Here is a 17,771-nt window from a genome sequence, read left to right as displayed (position 1 = left end):
AATACTGAAATGGTTTGCCATTCCCTTCTCCAGTGGACCACATGCTGTCAGAACTCTCCACCATAACACTCCTGTCTTGGCCCCACATGGCATGGCTTAGTTTCATTGAGTTAGACAAGGCTGTGGTCCATATGATCAGATTGGCTAGTTTTCTGTGTGAATTAACAGTATTTGATACATAAATCAGAAAATGAAAGAGGTAAACTAAAACTAACAACATTTTTTTTTCCCAAGATTTGAAAATGGGGAAAATGGTGGAGACACAAGAGCATATTTAAGGGATATAATTGGGAGATTTGAGTTCATCTGACATGCTGAGTGTGTAACTAAACCTTATTTCAAAAAGTAAATTTTTTTTAGGGAAAATAATCATTAAATAATAGATGACTAGATGTTTTACTTCCAAAATGTTTTAAAATAGCATTTAGTATATACATACATACATGCACACTAAGTCGCTTCAGTTGTGTCTGACTCTGTGCGACTCTATGGACAGCAGACCACCAGGCTCCTCTGTCCACAGGATTCTCTAGGCAAGAATACTGGAGTGGGTTGCCATTTTCTTCTCCAGTGTACATACCCAGATTAATTTTAATAAATACAATTAATACTAAAAATATCTTCTGCAGCTTACTCTCTAAAATTTTGTTTTTACCTATTCTCTGATTTTATTTTTCAGCTCCATGTGGTGGCCATTTTTCAGCTCCCAGTGGATTGATTCTGTCACCAGGATGGCCTGGATACTATAAAGACTCTCTGAATTGTGAATGGGTGATTGAAGCTGAACCAGGACACTCTATCAAAATTACATTTGAAAGGTTTCTTAAAATACTTTTCTACTTAAAAAACAGATTATCTAAAATATAGTTGACATTCTCTATTTTACTTACCAAATTAATGATTAATTTTATTGAACTAGTCAGTTGTTGTGCCTTGAGTTTTTCAGAATGTTTTCCCCTTTTAGCCTTCAGTCTGTTCTGAAGTTAATTTTCTATTTGCTTAATGCTCTATCAGTACTAATGAGATATATAAGATGGATTTTTTATTCATACACACACACACACAACTGAGATATGAATCTATAACCTTTAACTTAATATTTAGTTGCCCTATATTTTGAAGGCCCTGTGGATTCTGTTCTGCTAGATTGTCAAAGGTAAAGATGCTGTAAATACATTTGAATTGTTACCATATTGCAGCCTGAGGCATCTGCTTACATACATTACCCATATACCTACACTTACAGGGCCTTCAGAAAAATGGCTGTGTCAAATTCATGTGAATTAATAATTTGTCAGTAAAGTGTGCACTCCCACCCAGGATAATTAGTATTACTGATGAAATAATCTATATCCTATAAGATTATAATATTTTCTATTTTCATGTCTATGATTGGATCACTATTCCCAAATCCAAATAGAAGTATCTATATAATTTTTCAATTACATTTTGACCCCTCTCATCTTTCAACCTTTTCTTTACACAAAAAAAAAAGGAAAGAGAAGGAACCCCTGTAAGTCTTATAGTAAATATATATATATATATTTGTCAGAATTGTGCTCTGATGATTGAATTTTACAAATATAACATGATCTTTCCCTAATTAAAGAGTACCTTCATTGAATTAATCTATTCAGGCCAATGTAAAAATTTGAGAGGAAAACATTCTATTTTGAAAGATGTATTATACTAAACATTTCATATGAGGTCACACTCCCTTATTATGACCTACACAATTTTATTATGACTGTATTAATTTCCTCAGGCTGCCATAACAAAATATAATAGATTAAGTGGCTTAAATAACAGAAATGTCTTTGATCATAGTTCTAAAGGCTAGAAGTCTGAGATAAAGGTGTCAACAGGGTTGTCCTCTAAGGCTTTAGTCTTTAGCTAATAGATGCCTGTCTATGCCTTCCTGTGTCTCCATGTGGTCTTCCATCTGTGTGTATCCGTTTCCTAATCTTTTCTTATAAGACCAGAAGTCATATTTTAGTTAGTCTAGTCACTCAGTCATGTCTGACTCTTTGTGCCCACATGGACTATAGCCTGGCAGGCTTCTATGGCCATGGAATTCTCCAGGCAAGAATACTGGAGTGGGTCTCCAGGGGATCTTCCTCACCCAGGGATCAAACCTCCATCATCTGCATTGAAGGCAGATTCTTTACCATCTGAGCCACCAGGGAAGGTCTTCTCATATAATCTCATTTTACCTTAATTACCTAATTAAAGGACCTTTCTCCAAATACAGTCACAGTCAGAGGTATTAAGAGGTTAGGATTTCAACATTTAGCCCATAATGACTTACATATTAAAAAGTGATTTCATTTAGAATAATATGAAGAGTTTTTGTTGTGATATTAAAACCCATGTCATTTGTTCAGTAGTTGACAGAGCTTGTTGCCATAGTAATTTTAAAAAAGCTTGAAAAGCATCTTATTTATTCAGAATAAAATCAGCTCCATGTGGCGGCCATTTTTCAGCTCCCAGTGGATTGATTCTGTCACCAGGATGGCCTGGATACTATAAAGACTCTCTGAATTGTGAATGGGTGATTGAAGCTGAACCAGGACACTCTATCAAAATTACATTGTCAAATAACAGTGCCCCATGAATGTGTGATCCAAATTAACCAACCTTACTTTATTACACAAAGTTTTACTTGGTTTGGAGTATACCATATAACATAATATTATTGATCATGTCATTAAATGTTTAAAAAATATGTCAATATGACAGAGATTTATAATATATTTTTAATTTGTTAAATTTAGAGCATCACACCTGAAATGTTAGCATAGTTGTCACTCTGTCATAATTGATTTCACACTTTAAAAAATTGCATATATTATAGGTTTAAACACATGATTTTAGTATTTCCTGTTTTGGACTTAACATTATTTTATATCAGGAGTTACGATGCTAAGGTGATTGAAACATCTTATATTTTCATAATTCATAATATTTTCACCCATATATTAACAATTCTCATCAATCATCATCCTTCAATATCTAATGAAGAGTTGAGCCCCATCTCAGAGCTTTCGTGGAGATGCTTTTGTTCACTTATGACTCTGAATCCCTGCTCTCAGAGTCATCTCACTTGAGGTACAGAAGCTGCTGTCCTCTCAACTCCCTACTCTGCTGTTTATTTGGATCACTTGCCTTCATTCTCACAATAAAAAGAAAGAAAACTTTAGTACAAGGGATAACCAAGTAGGATTATTGGACAATCCAGAATAATTTAAGATTTAATAAACCCTCACTGTTCTAAAATTTTCCTGGTAAACTCCATCATGGGAATGATTGCTTCTCTCTCTAGTTTTATCCCCTTAGCCTAGACCCTTCTCCATGTCTATCCAGTATTTTCCCCATCAGGATCTTCACCCCTCATTTCCCTCACTCCCTAGTTCCTCCCTCCACTATACAGCAGGATAAATCTCAAAATATCTGTTAACTTAAGCAGAGCAATTTAAGTCTTTGTTTCTCTGAGCTCCCAACTTGGCAATGGGTGGGATGATGGGGATGAATTTTTGCCTTTCTTTCTAAACATGCAGATTAAGGTTTTCCCCCTAAATCAAAGATTAGTGTTCATATAAGAATAATTTACCCCTTATCCACCTCCCAGATGACTCAGATTGTAGCCAACTTATAAATTAAAATTAAATATATATATACATAAATATTCAATTTAGAATAATTATATAAGCATAAAATAGTATCATAAGAAAATTAAGTGTTTTTAACAAAGAGTGCATTATTGTATGAAAAAGCATTTCCCAGTTTGCTAATAATAGTCACTAAACTCCACTAAAGTAACCCCTGATATCTTTCAGGGCTTCCCAGGTGGCTCAGTGATAAAGAATCTGCCTGCCATTGCCGGAGACATGGGTTCAATCACTGATCGGGAAGATCTCCTGAGGAGGAGATGGCAACCCACTCTGGTATCCTTGCCTGGAAAATCCCGTGGACAAAGGAGCCTGGCAGGCTATGGTCCACAGGGTTGCAAAGAGTCAGACATGACTTAGCGACTGACGAGCCCACATGCGTGATATCCTTCAGCCTTATGTAGGCTGTCTAGCACTGCCTACCTGAAAAGCAGTTAGATTGCAAAGCAATGGTTGTAATTTGGAGCACCACACACATAACTTATGATTTTGGATTTTTATTTGAAGGCACTATTTTCTCTGTCCAGAGTTCTTAATATGTCTGTCTTATCTCTTCAAACATGTTGTTGCATGGGCTTCTTTGCTATCTTCTTTAGATACCTTCAGAATTCTTGAAACTAATATGCACCTACAGGCTATGTTCTAAGTCAGGTCAGCCCAAATTTATCTTCCTTTGGAAAAGAAAAAATCTTTCCAGTCATGTTTATAAGATGCAATCTAGAAACACCTAATTTAATTTTGATAAGTATAGTTTACTTAGTTATTGTTACTCTGCCACTTTCTTATTCTCTTACCTTTTTTCTGAGACACAATTTTTTAAGTTAGACTAGAAGCAAGAGAGGAGAAGGCAATGGCAACCCCATTCCAGTAGTCTTGCCTGGCAAATCCTGTGGACGGAGGAGCCTGGTAGGCTGCAGTCCATGGGGTCACTAGGAGTCAGACACAACTGAGCGACTTCACTTTCACATTTCACTTTCATGCACTGGAGAAGGAAATGGCAACCCACTCCAGTGTTCTTGCCTGGAGAATCCCAGGGACGGGGGAGCCTGGTGGGCTGCTGTCTATGGGGTCGCACAGAGTCGCACAACTGAAGCGACTTAACCAGCAGCAGCAGCAGCAGCAGAAGCAAGAGAATCAAATTAAAAAGTGATTTTCACTGCTGGGGTTTGTGCACAGCAACAAAAAACAGTTCTGTATATTGAATCACAACAACAAGCCTAGAGTGAGAAACGATTTCCAGAATCCAAAGATTTTTGACTTCTCCTATGAGTATCACATAACAGGACTTGTCAATTATGCCTTTTTTCTTAATCCCTCAACTACCCACTCAAGTAAATTACAACCCCCCACCCCGCTCCCCAGCTCCTTCACTTCCTTGATAGCAATCTTCTTTTTTTATTTTTAAACAATTTCATGTTAATTAGCCCAAACACTGGAAGAATCAAGAGTTAGACCACTTTATATATTTATTGATGATGTTTTCACTATTTTAGAATAGACAAGGCTCAGCTGTATCAGTATATTTCTTTTGAATCACACTTTATGTAACTAAAATAAATAAAGTCCCACATTATTTTAAGTGTTGTGAACAAAAATGTTTGGGGGTTTGAATCCTCTATCTGCCGTTCATACATGTACATGTGCACGTGCGCAAACACACATACACATACACAAACACACACACACCCACCCCATTGGGTTCTTGAGTTTGAGCTATTTGAAGGGAAAATTATTTTTAAAACTTCCATTTCTTTTGTTTTTCCTAAAGATTCTTAAAGCGTGTGTGTGACCTGTTTTAGGGTTGTCCATACTCCATTTACTTTTTATCAGAAACAGTCTTCTTTAAAGTAATTAACATTTTTAAACTTCTGCTACATGGTCAGAAGTAGCTGTGTAGCTAAACAACAACCATCAGTCTTCATCAAGTTGAAAATAAATGAGGATTTTATCCGTTAGGTAATAGTCACTTTGAAATCAGAAATGTGTACATCTATCACTTCCTTGTTTAGTGACCTTATAGTATTTCATTGCTTCATTTCCCCCTGAAGATTTTTCTGAGAAACAAGATATCATCTTTGAACTATCCACCAAGAATTATGTTGTTAAGAAAAGGAATTCCCTTTCCGATTTTCAGCTGAACTCTTGTAAAGACACTGATTGTTAATTCTTTAATAGTTCTTCTCATCCTGAGAATATCTTTTCATAGAATTTGTTTCCAAATGATGGATTGCATTTATTACAGAGTAACACCATTTGCTTTCTACTATTCATGAATAGCATAAACTAATTTGGCTGAAAAAGAAATTTAAAAATTCAGATAATGTATTCAGATGACTTTGGAGACCAGGGTTTGATCCCTGGGTTGGAAAGATCCTCTGGAGAAGGGAATGGCAATCCACTTCAGTATTCTTGCCTAGAGAACCCCATGGACAGAGGAGTCTGGCAAGCTACAGTCCATGGGGTCAGAAAGAGTCAGACACGACTGAGTGACTAACACAAACTCACATATTCTCAAATGTTGTGAGTGATTAGAATTAGTCTACAGAAAAAAAATACTGAAAGCATTACAAATATATTAGCCATTAGTTGGCTTCTTGAGATTGTCTAAATCAGTAATATCTTAAGAATTACACTTTCCTGTCAAATGCAAGGGCTTCCCCTGATGGCTCAGCAGTAAAGAATCCACCTGCCAATGTAGGAGACATGGGTTCAAACCCTGGATCCAAAAGATCACTTGAAGGATGGTATGGCAACCCACTCCAGTATTCTTGCCTCAAGAGTCCCATGAACAGAGTCAATAAAGTGACTTAGCACACACATACACATCAGATGCAAAAAAAAAAAAAAACACTAATGGACATATAAGTTTTAACTGTTTATCCTTTCGTAACATAAGTTTAGTTCAGTTCAGTCACTCAGTAGTGTCCAACTCTGCAATCCCATGAACCGCAACATGCCAGGCACCCTTGTTCAAAACCAACTCCCAGAGTTTACTCAAACTCATGTCCATTGAGTTGGTGATGCCATCTTATCATCTTATCCTCTGTCGACCACTTCTCCTCCTGCCCTCAATCTTTCCCAGTATCAGGTGGCCAACATATTGGAGTTTCAGCTTCAACATCAGTCCTTTCAGTGAACACCCAGGACTGATCTCCTTTAGAATGGACTGGTTGGATCTCCTTGCAGTCCAAGGGACCCTCAAGAGTCTTCTGCAACACCACAGTTCAAAAGCATCAATTCTTTGGCACTCAGCTTTCTTCACAATCCAACTCTCACATCCATACATGACCCACTGGAAAAACCATAGCCTTAACTAGACGGACCTTTGTTGGCAAAGTAACGTCTCTGCTTTTTAATATGCTATCTAGGTTGGTCATAACTTTCCTTCCAAGGAGTAAGCGTCTTTTAATTTCATGGCTGCAGTCACCATCTGCAGTGATTTTGGAGCCCCCCAAAATAGTCAACCACTGTTTCCACTGTTTCCCCATCTATTTCCCTTGAAGTGATGGGACTGGATGCCATGATCTTCATTTTCTGAATGTTGAGCTTTAAGCCAACTTTTTCACTCTCCTCTTTCACTTTCATCAAGAGGCTTTTGAGTTCCTCTTCAGTTTCTGCCATAAGGGTGGTGTCATCTGCATATCTGAGGTTATTGGTATTTCTCCCAGCAATATTGATTCCAGCTTGTGCTTCTTCCAGCCCAGCATTTCTCATGATGTACTCTGCATATAAGTTAAATAAGCAGAGTGACAATATTCAGCTTTGACGTACTCCTTTTCCTATTTGGAACCAATCTGTTGTTCCATGTCCAGTTCTAACTGTGCTTCCTTACCTGTATACAGGTTTCTCAAGAGTCAGGTCAGGTGGTCTGATATTCCCATCTCTTTCAGAATTTCCTACAGTTTATTGTGATCCACACAGTCAAAGAAAGGCTTTGGCATAGTCAATAAAGCAGAAATAGATGTTTTTCTGGACCTCTCTTCCTTTTCCATGATCCAACGGATGTTGTCAATTTGATGTGTGGTCCTTCTGCCTTTTTAAAACCAGCTTGAACATCTGGAAGTTCACGATTCACGTATTGGTGAAGCCTAGCTTGGAGAATTTTGAGCACTACTTTACTAGTGTGTGAGATGAATGCAATTGTGTGGTAGTCTGAGCATTCTTTGGCATTGCCTGTCTTTGTGATTGGAATGAAAACTGACCTTTTCCAGTCCTGTGGCCACTGCTGAGTTTTCCCAATTTGCTGGCATATTGAGTGCAGCACTTGCACAGCATCATCTTCTAGGATTTGAAATAGCTCAACTGGAATTCCATCACCTCCTCTAGCTTTGTTTATAGTGATGCTTTCTAAGGCCCACTTGACTTCACATTCCAGGATGTCTGGCTCTAGGTGAGTGATCACATCATCGTGATTATCTTGGTTGTGAAGATATTTTTTGTACAGTTCTTTCTAACATAGCCAAAAGTTAGATCTTATTCTGAAATTTGCAGAGGAATTTTGTTTTCTTTCTTCTCTCATTTCTCAATATTTGGTAGCTCCTAACTCAATTAACTTTACTGTTAATAATCCTAAACTTTTATTTCTGTTCACCTTCCTGTCCTTAACTCCTGGCCACAAGCTATCAGTGTCAGTCTACCTGAGTGCAAATTTTTAAATGAGAACTATTTCAGTGTGGTCAGAAAGATTTTGGAAAACACAAAGAATACTTTATAAGATACTGAAAATTGAGTAAGATCAGATTAATTTTCATTTTAACATCATCTCATGGCTTCATAACATTTTTTATGATAAACAATAAAATTAATATCATAAACAAATACACAGTAGATCAAGGTAATTCATGTGAAGTTTATATATAACCATCCTAAAATACAAAATGAAAGAAATTCAAATTATTGTGTAACTCTTTTTCATTTTCTCTGTTATTGTAATGTATTTTTATAGTTTCTTGGGGCAAATCTGTGATGATTTTCTTTTTTAGACATTCACTCCTACTGAATAATACTCTCTGATCACAGCATTTAATGTAGCTGTTCTATTAAGAATTAAGTCTCTTTATGCTTCAATTCAAAGTAATCCCTGACTTTTCTGTAGACTTTAATTTGGTTGTTATCAGCTGTCTTGCTATCAAAGTGAAAGTCCAATTTCAGTACTAGAGTAGACTGACTACAAAATAACCAAATAATGGATTTGCAGTGCATAATTGCCTGATCATTTATTTAAGAGACATAATGCGTTTCTCTACATTTACTACTCTAAATCATATTAGAGTAAAACTATAGAGAAAAACTATTTTTATTAGACAAAAGTGAAAAGCAAGATAAACTTATGAAATCCATTGGTTTTACTAAACCTATTTTTTTATTTATGTACCAGAGTACAAATCTAAAAATATTTCATTTGTATTACTCAAACAGCATTAAATCATACACTTTGTTTTGACTATTGTTAGGTATGATGGAGTGAATATCTATTAATGATAACTATTGATTATAAAGTGATTGTCTGAAAATTGGTGGATATTTCAACTGACAATTATTTTAAAAACATAGTGAATATAACTAGTTGACAAAATGTGTTGGAAGGTATATTTTGAAAGAGTGAAAATGAATAGTTAATACTGAAGTATTTAAATATATTGACTTTTTAAAATAAAATTAATAACAGTTCTAGAGAAGATATTCTCTTTTTTTCCTTTAAAATACATTCATTCTTTCATTTATCTAATAAATATTTACTGAGGGTTTGCTATATGCAGAACATCAGCAAAAAACAGAAACTGACCTCATGGAGTTCATAATCTCTTAAAGGAGGCAGCTGTCAATAAGCAAGCAACTATGATTAGTATCACATGAGCACAATAAATTGTGACAATATGGTAAAGAAACTAACCTACACTGTGAGGTCAGAGAAGGGCTTGCTGTGGACATATCTAAGCTGAAAACTGAAATATGTATAGGAAAACCTCGGTGAAGGCAGAAAAGAATGTCCTAGGCTGTAGGATCATCATGGCAAGGGAGTCAGATGCTCAGTTGTTAATGATTCCACATAAAGGCTTTTTTTTTTTCTATAAGATTTCTGATCCAGATTCAAAATGTGGTATAATCCTGACATGCAAGAAAGAATTCAAAATTTTATTTTATCAGTAATGTGTTATGCATGTTAAAAGAAGCTCTGTTTTGGCTACAGATTATAATATAATTATATCTTTTAAAAAATTGCAAGCAGTATCAGGAAGAACAGCCAAAAATCTAAATAAAAACTATACAAAAATTTAATGGCCAAACAGATTTGTCAAAAAAACAAAGCAGAGATAGGAAGCAGAGGTCAGTATGGGCAGAGGTCAGATTTGAAATATATATACGTATACTATTAAGATGAAATTATGATGATCTGACTGAGGGTAAATGTTATATAGTCACATAGTTTTCCATAGAAATGAAGAAAGCCAAAAAAAAAAAAAAGACGACTTCATAAAACATGTTTAGTTAACGAAAAGACCATTTATTTACTCAAGACATTTTGTAACATTTGAATAAATCTTGTGAACAATAAGTATATATAAAAACTATTTACATGAAAATTGTCCATAGGAATAAGAGCTTATAACTTTGGTATTCTTAAATTATGGATCCTTAAATGATGTATAAGATATTAGCAAAGCTAAAGAAAATTATATATAAAATTAGTAAAAATTATAAATAGTAATTTAAATAGCAGCCTAAAGTGTTTTTTTCCTAATAAATATATTTTCACATGTCTCTCGTAATTTTAGATTTCAGACTGAATTGAATTATGATGTTCTGGAAGTTCACGATGGGCCAAATCTTCTGTCACCCTTGCTTGGATCTTACAATGGCACACAGGTGCCTCAGTTTCTATTTAGCAGCAGTAATTTTATATACCTTCTATTTACAACAGACAATAGTCGTTCTAATAATGGTTTCAAGATTCATTATGAAAGTAAGTAATGCCAACATTATTTTTTAATGTTTTTATTCTCTTTTCTATGCTTTTGGTATTATCTTGTATCATTAAGAGAACCTATGAGAATGCTAATGGGTTATAAAGTGTGTGTTTCAGTAAATTCCATAATAGGTTTTTTCCAGCAATATCTATGTAATATCATTATGAAGGGAAATACTAAGGAAATGTAAAAAAGTATTAACTAAAAAATCTTAAAAGTGAGTTCATATAATCATTATTTGTGCAGTTCTGAAAAACCAACAATAAGTGGAAATGTCAGTCTAATATGTGTATCAACATTGACAAATTTTTCTAGCATTTACTTCATAAACTCAATCATACTTCTATATTTTCCTCACACTCATTGCATACATTTCCATTTAAAATATTAATTTTGTTTTGTATGAAGTATTGAAAATTATATTAATATTATAAAATAAAACATATACTCATGTACATGCAACTATGGCTAACATAACTAGCCAAAGGCTGTATATTAAAACAAACTCTAATTTACAGTCAGAGAAGGCAATGGCACCCCACTCCAGTACTCTTGCCTGGAAAACCCCATAGACGGAGGAGCCTGGTAGGCTGCAGTCCCTGGGGTCGCTGCGAGTCAGACAGGACAGAGCGGCTTTGCTTTCACTTTTCACTTTCATGCGTTGGAGAAGGAAATGGCAACCCACTCCAGTGTTCTTGCCTGGAGAATCCCAGGGACGGGGGAGCCTGGTGGGCTGCCATCTATGGGGTTGCACAGAGTCAGACACGACTGAAGCGACTTAGCAGCAGCAGCAGCAGCAGCTAATTTACAGTGCTGGAATAAGTTTACAATAATTTCACTTAGAATACTACAGTTTTGTTTAAAAAATCTAAAATATGTCTGATTTTTTAATTGATTCTGATATATATATACAAATCTGTTTTATTTATAAACATCTAACATATTTAAACGTGTGGAAGTATCGCATATGATGCACAGTTACACACATACATATAAACTCATGTATTCAGACATTTTAATCTAGAAATATGTTGCCATATATCTTTCCATGAAAAACAGTTGTGGTGATTGTATCTAACAATACATTTAAGATTATTGCAAGATATCTTTAAATCAGTTTCAGATAGATAACGTATCTCTTCATTTTTGTATTCAAGTCTCCTATGCCCCCTCGCCCCTCAGAAAAAAAATTTCAGCATTTAAATTTGTAACTGTATATTCCATGTTAGGTGTCTCTCTTCAGTAAATCTGGTTGGACCCATGAGGTTTTTTGTTGTTTTTTTTTTCTTATGAATATATATTTATTGTTTTCTTTTTCTTTTCAATCTTATCTACAATATCATTTAATTATATTAACTTCCCTTTACTTAGAGCTTTGTGGCATGGAAATATATTTTATGAACTATTACAAAATTCAGTAAGAGGATTAACACACACTTGGGAATTAAAATGAATTTAAAGAACTTTAATTTCGATCTTTAACATTTATTAGTTAAGCCTGAGTCAGAGTACAGTCATTTTTAAAGGTCTATGTCAAAATTAATTTTCACTAGAAATTAATTTGTATCAGTGTGCTAACATGAGCAGACACCATTTTCACTTTTGTCCAGCATTCTATTCTATGCCAAATACATCTTATTCAGTCCATTTCAATCAAGGTAGGTGGTCGTAATCGTGTTCTCTTACACAGAATTATTTTAAGGATTACGTTAAACTGTCATGCAAAGTGTTACTAAAAGGGTGAGGATTTTCAATAAACTGACCAACAGATTTAGTTCAGATTCTTGCTAAAAACTGAATTAAATGGAACAAGAATAGAGCCTGGGGTGAAAGTCGGGTCCAACTCTCTGCAACCCTATGGCCTATACAGTCCATGGAATTCTCTAGGTCAGAATACTGGAGTGGGTAACCTTTCTCTTCTCCAGGGGATCTTGCCAACCCAGGGATCGAACCCAGGTCTCCCACACTGCAAGCAGATTCTTTACCAGCTGAGCCACAAGGGAAACCCCAGAAGACTCTAGTGGTTAGCCTATCCCTTCTCCAGTGGATCTTCCAGGAGTCGACCTGGGGTCTCCTCCATTACAGGCAAATTCTTTACCAACTGTGTTTATCAGGGAAGCCCAGCCAAGGGGGTGAGCCTGACTCTGAGTTTGGCTCAAGCAGAGTCTATCACAGTCAGCAAGATTGTCACCTAGAGGCCTTTGGTGAAATAGTCCAAATTATTACTGAGGGCTAGTGCTTAAATGGCAGAGTAGAGGCTAGATAATTCTGAGGCTGATGAGAGGCACAACAGATACTGATTTTGGTCTAATCTGCCCAGGAGACAGTGACTCTGAATTTAAATTTGTTTATAAAAGTTCATTTTCTTTCATTTTTATTCTAATTAGCCTTGTGGTTTATTTAGTAAACCAAAAGGCCAACTTAGGGGCTTCCCTGGTGACTCACTGGAAAGAATTCACCTGCAATGCCAGAGACCTGGGTTTGATCCCTAGGTCAGGAAGATCCTCTGGAGAAGGGAATGGATACCCACTCCAATATCCTTGCCTAGAGAATCCCATGGACAGAGGGGCCTGGTGGGCTATAGTCTATGGGGTTGCAAAGAGTCATACATGACTGAGTGACTAACACTTTCACTTGTTTAGTATTGTGAGATAAGCTCTAACATCACAAATCCTTTCTTACCAAGAAAACAAATAAAACACTATTTCTGTCGACACTTTAATAAGTTTCTCAAGCTGAAAGTATCCAAATTATCTTTTTTAAATGAACCATTCACATGCCTCAAAATCAGTAGAGAAAAATGTTATTATACTACTTAAAACTTTAAAAATATATTTGGTATTTTGTGAATTTCTATTTTTATTTTAATGGAACACATTAAAGGATAAAACTTGATTTCTCCAGTGAACCAAATTTTTATGGGAAGGATTTCATGAAATGCCATCACTGGTTGTACTCCAGAACTTGATTTTATTCCCTTTCTTGAGTACTTTTACCCATCTGTCTTCCTCTCAAAACAGGAAGATTACAAACACTTCACCAATAGGATAAAAGTTATTTATAGTTTACAAAACACATTAAAATAATAAAAAAAACACAGAATAGACTTTCTGTTTTTTTGTTTTGATTTGTTTTACTGCAATCCCCAATCCCAAGAAGCTGTATTATGTTGTATTTCTTGAAATGTAGATATAATCATGTTTCTTAGATTATGTAAATATATAAATCAAGGCAATGATAGATGGCTACAGAACAAATCCTTTGACACAGATACCAATCTCTAAGACATAGAGTCTCCTAAAACAATTAAATGGAGTTTTAATGATAGAAATAATTTCATAGGATTATTTTAATGACTAAATGAGGCAAATTTTGCAAACATTTTAGAGTTATAAAAACACAGAATATAACAAGCTGAAAACATTAATTATTGCTATGAAAATTATTGTATATGCATCTACTGTGCTGTGCTTAGTCACTCAGTCATGTCTGACTCTCTGCAATCCCATGGACTGTAACCCATCAGGCTCCTCTGTACATGGGGATTCTTCAGGCAAGAATATCAGAGTGGGTTGCCATACCTTCCTCCAGGGAATCTTCCCAACCTGGGGATTGAACCTAGGTCTCCCTCATTCATGCAGGTGAATTCTTTACCATCTGAGCCACCAGGGAAGCCCAAGAATATTGAAGTGAGTAGCCTATCCCTTTTCAAGGAGATCTTCCTGACCCAGGAATAGAACCAGGATCTCCTGCATTGCGGGTGGATTCTTTACCAGCTGAGCTACCAGGGAAACCCATAAATGTGTGTGTGTATATATATACATACATATATATATATATGGAGTGAAGTCACTCAGTCATGTCCGACTATTTGTGACCCCATGGACTGTAGCCTATCACGCTCCTCTGTCCATGGGATTTTCCAGGCAAGAGTACTGGAGTGGGTTGCCATTTCCTTCTCCAGAGGATCTTCCTGACCCAGGGATGGAACCCAGGTCTCCCACATTGTAGGCAAGACGCTTTACCATGTGAGCCACCAGGGAAGTCCTATATTTCAGGGACTTTTGCAACCTTTTCAGGGGTCGTAAAGAGTCAGACACTACTGAGCTACTGAACTGATCAGCACATTAATTTATCTGTAAAAGTTATCACCAACAGTTGTTTGTTTTGAAGGAATGAGTTTGTTTAGAACAATAAGAATCTATTTCAGTGACTGATTCTCATCAAGCTTACTCTTTCCTCTTCCTTGTGTTTTCCAGGTGTTACAGTGAACACTTATTCTTGCTTGGATCCTGGCATACCTGTACATGGTCGTCGCTATGGTCATGATTTCTCCATTGGATCTACTGTTTCCTTTAGTTGTGATCCTGGATATAGGCTGAGCCATGAAGAGCCCCTTCTGTGTGAGAAAAACCACTGGTGGAGTCATTCACTTCCAACCTGTGATGGTAGGTTCAATATGGAAAATAAACCAATTTATAAACCAAAAATAAATCAACATAATCTTGTAAAATGTGAGGTTTCTTGAATTCTGCCAATTTTATGTTATCAAACTGTTAATAAAGACACAAAAGAATGAATACTGATAATAAGTCAAACTTACCCAATGCCTAAGGATGTTATATGTATATTTAAAATGTGTTGAGTTAATGATTTTAGGTGCCTATTGTGTCCTACACTCCTTGAAAAAATAACATTGAAAATGTCAAATTGTATCAGGTGAATGCAATGAAGAGCTAGAGCATTTACCTCCTGCCTGGAAGACAATGTGTAATAGTCCAAATCCTGCCTAGCTACACAGCTTTATAGCAATGTACCAGACTTCCCTGTAGGAAATAATACACCAGTGTCCTTATCTCTTATTTATTTCTATGGAAAATAAGTCAGCAATCCTTCATTTTTTAGAAAACATGTATGAAAATACAATGAAAGAAGCTGCTTTCCTAAGATTGGCAAATACTTGTACATGTGGTTTATAAAAAATACACACAAAGTAAATCTATCCATTAGTTCTGGGTTTTAATTTTCGTTTATAACACTATTCATAACATATTCTTATCCTTTTGCCAAGTGGAAGATCACATCTCCCATTTCATAAGTGTTTTCAAATACTGTCAGTGCCATCATTTTTGTGTCAATTTGTTTTTATAACAAGGTTTAAAAGAATCCTCAGCATATCTGCCCCATATTTGGTGCAGTACAATTTGTAATAGTCAGCATTCTTGTGGTTTAAGTGACAAAAATCCAATTCTAAATGATTTTTAAAAATGAAAGCAGAATTTGTTTTTTGAAGTTTCAGACTTAGAAAAGGGCTTCCCTGGTGGCTCATATTGTAAAGACCCTGCCTGCAATGCAGGAAACTCAGGTTCAATCCCTGGTTGGAGAAAATCTCTGAAGAAAGGAATGGCAACCCACTCCAGTGTTCTTGCCTGGAGAATTCCATGGACAGAGGAGCCTAGTGGGCTATAGTCCATGGGGTCACAAAGAGTGGGACACAACTGAGCAACTAACACAGGCCAAACTTAGAAAAGGCACACATGGCATACTTCTTGTTGCTAATGATAATCATGAATTCAGACATTTTCAAGGAAATTTCTATTTCCACCTTGGCTTTTCTCTCTCCTTATCATCATTCTCTTTAGTTGAAACCAGGCGTTTTCTATATGTGGGACTAAAGGCGGAGAATACACTCTCAGGATGGAATCATATAACCTCACATTTCCAAAATCAGAGAAGAATGAGAGTTCTACCATTCTGTTCTTATTAAAAAAATATGAGAAAAGGTCTCTGATTAGTCCATACCTCTACCAGAAACTGTAGTAATGAAAAAGTGCCCTTTTTGATTGGCTTTCTCCAGGTCATGTGTCCATCCATCCCTATGAAGACATATGATAGAGTAAATTCACCAAGATAGAAAGGTTTGGTGGTGATATTATCAGAAGAAGCAGGAGGAAAAAAAATAATGTCCAAGTATACCAGCATATCAGAGAAGGCAGTGGCACCCCACTCCAGTACTCTTGCCTGGAAAATCCCATGGACAGGGGAGCCTGGTAGGCTGCAGTCCATGGGGTCACTAAGAGTCGGACACGACTGAGCAACTTCACTTTCACTTTTCACTTTCTTGCATTGGAGAAGGAAATGGCAACCCACTCCAGTGTTCTTGCCTGGAGAATCCCAGAGACGGGGGAGCTTGGTGGACTGCCGTCTGTGGGGTCACACAGAGTCAGACAGAACTGAAGCAATTTAGCAGTAGCAGCAGCAGCATACCAGCATGCTTAAGTGTTATTAATGATAAAACTGAATGTGTCTAGTTTGCCTAGGAGCAACATAGATCCTTATCATCTCTCATCAAGGCAACTGGAATCAACCTTAAATTCAATATCCAACTACTTCACTCTAATCTTCATTCTATTTCATGTTATATGCAATGTCAAAAATATTTAATGACTTTTTGTTTCTTAGGGATAAAAGTTTAAATTATTAATCAAGAAATTCATGATTCTTAATAACATAGACTCTATCCTTCCCAGTTTTGTCTCCTTCCGGTATTCTTACCTCTTTGTTTTTTTGAAAGATTATTTATGTCAAACTGAAATCTCCATCTTTATCTATCTTCCTCTTTTGTACCCCCAACTCATTCTGAATATAGGTGTAAAAAGTGAAAGTGAAAGTGAAGTCGCTCAGTCATGTCTGACTCTTTGTGACCCTATGTACTGTAGCCTACCAAGCTTCTCCAGCCATGGGATTTTCCAGGCAAGAATACTGGAGTGGGTTGTCAGTTCCTTCTCCAGGAGATCCTCCCAACCCAGGGATTGAACCCTGGTCTCCTGCATCGTAGGCATACGCTTTACTGTCTGAGCCACCAGGGAAGTGTAGCTGGATAGGAAGTATAGCTAGACAAGGCATAATTTATATTCACTTTTTTGAATGTCTGAGCTTTGTGTGAAGCTGCTACTTAATTTTTCATTCATTCTTACTGAACTCGACTACATATAATCTTGTACGCTGATTTGATTATGCTTTTCCTTCAGTTTAAACTTTTTCCCCAGAGGCAAATAATCTAAAATTCCTTTAAGGGAGGAATAGTGAATAAACAGAATTTATTCTCCTGATCCAAGAGTGTAACCTCCATTGA

General features: G+C 36.1%; 1 protein-coding gene across 3 annotated transcripts in view; it reads left to right on the top strand.

The window, feature by feature from the left end:
• Positions 1-17,771, top strand: part of LOC120860724 (CUB and sushi domain-containing protein 3) — a 1,429,922-nt gene that overhangs the window by 942,988 nt on the left and 469,163 nt on the right. For all 3 annotated transcript variants that reach the window (XM_040236474.1, XM_040236473.1, XM_040236472.1), the window contains 3 exons: positions 680-818; positions 10,445-10,632; positions 14,896-15,084. In XM_040236474.1, the coding sequence (XP_040092408.1) occupies positions 680-818; positions 10,445-10,632; positions 14,896-15,084 (516 nt within the window). The remainder of the gene's footprint in view (positions 1-679; positions 819-10,444; positions 10,633-14,895; positions 15,085-17,771) is intronic.

This window comes from Oryx dammah, unplaced genomic scaffold (assembly GCF_014754425.2).
Source record: "Oryx dammah isolate SB20612 unplaced genomic scaffold, SCBI_Odam_1.1 HiC_scaffold_11164, whole genome shotgun sequence".
Classification (NCBI taxonomy): Eukaryota; Metazoa; Chordata; class Mammalia; order Artiodactyla; family Bovidae; genus Oryx; species Oryx dammah.
This window is presented reverse-complemented; position numbering and strand designations above follow the sequence as displayed.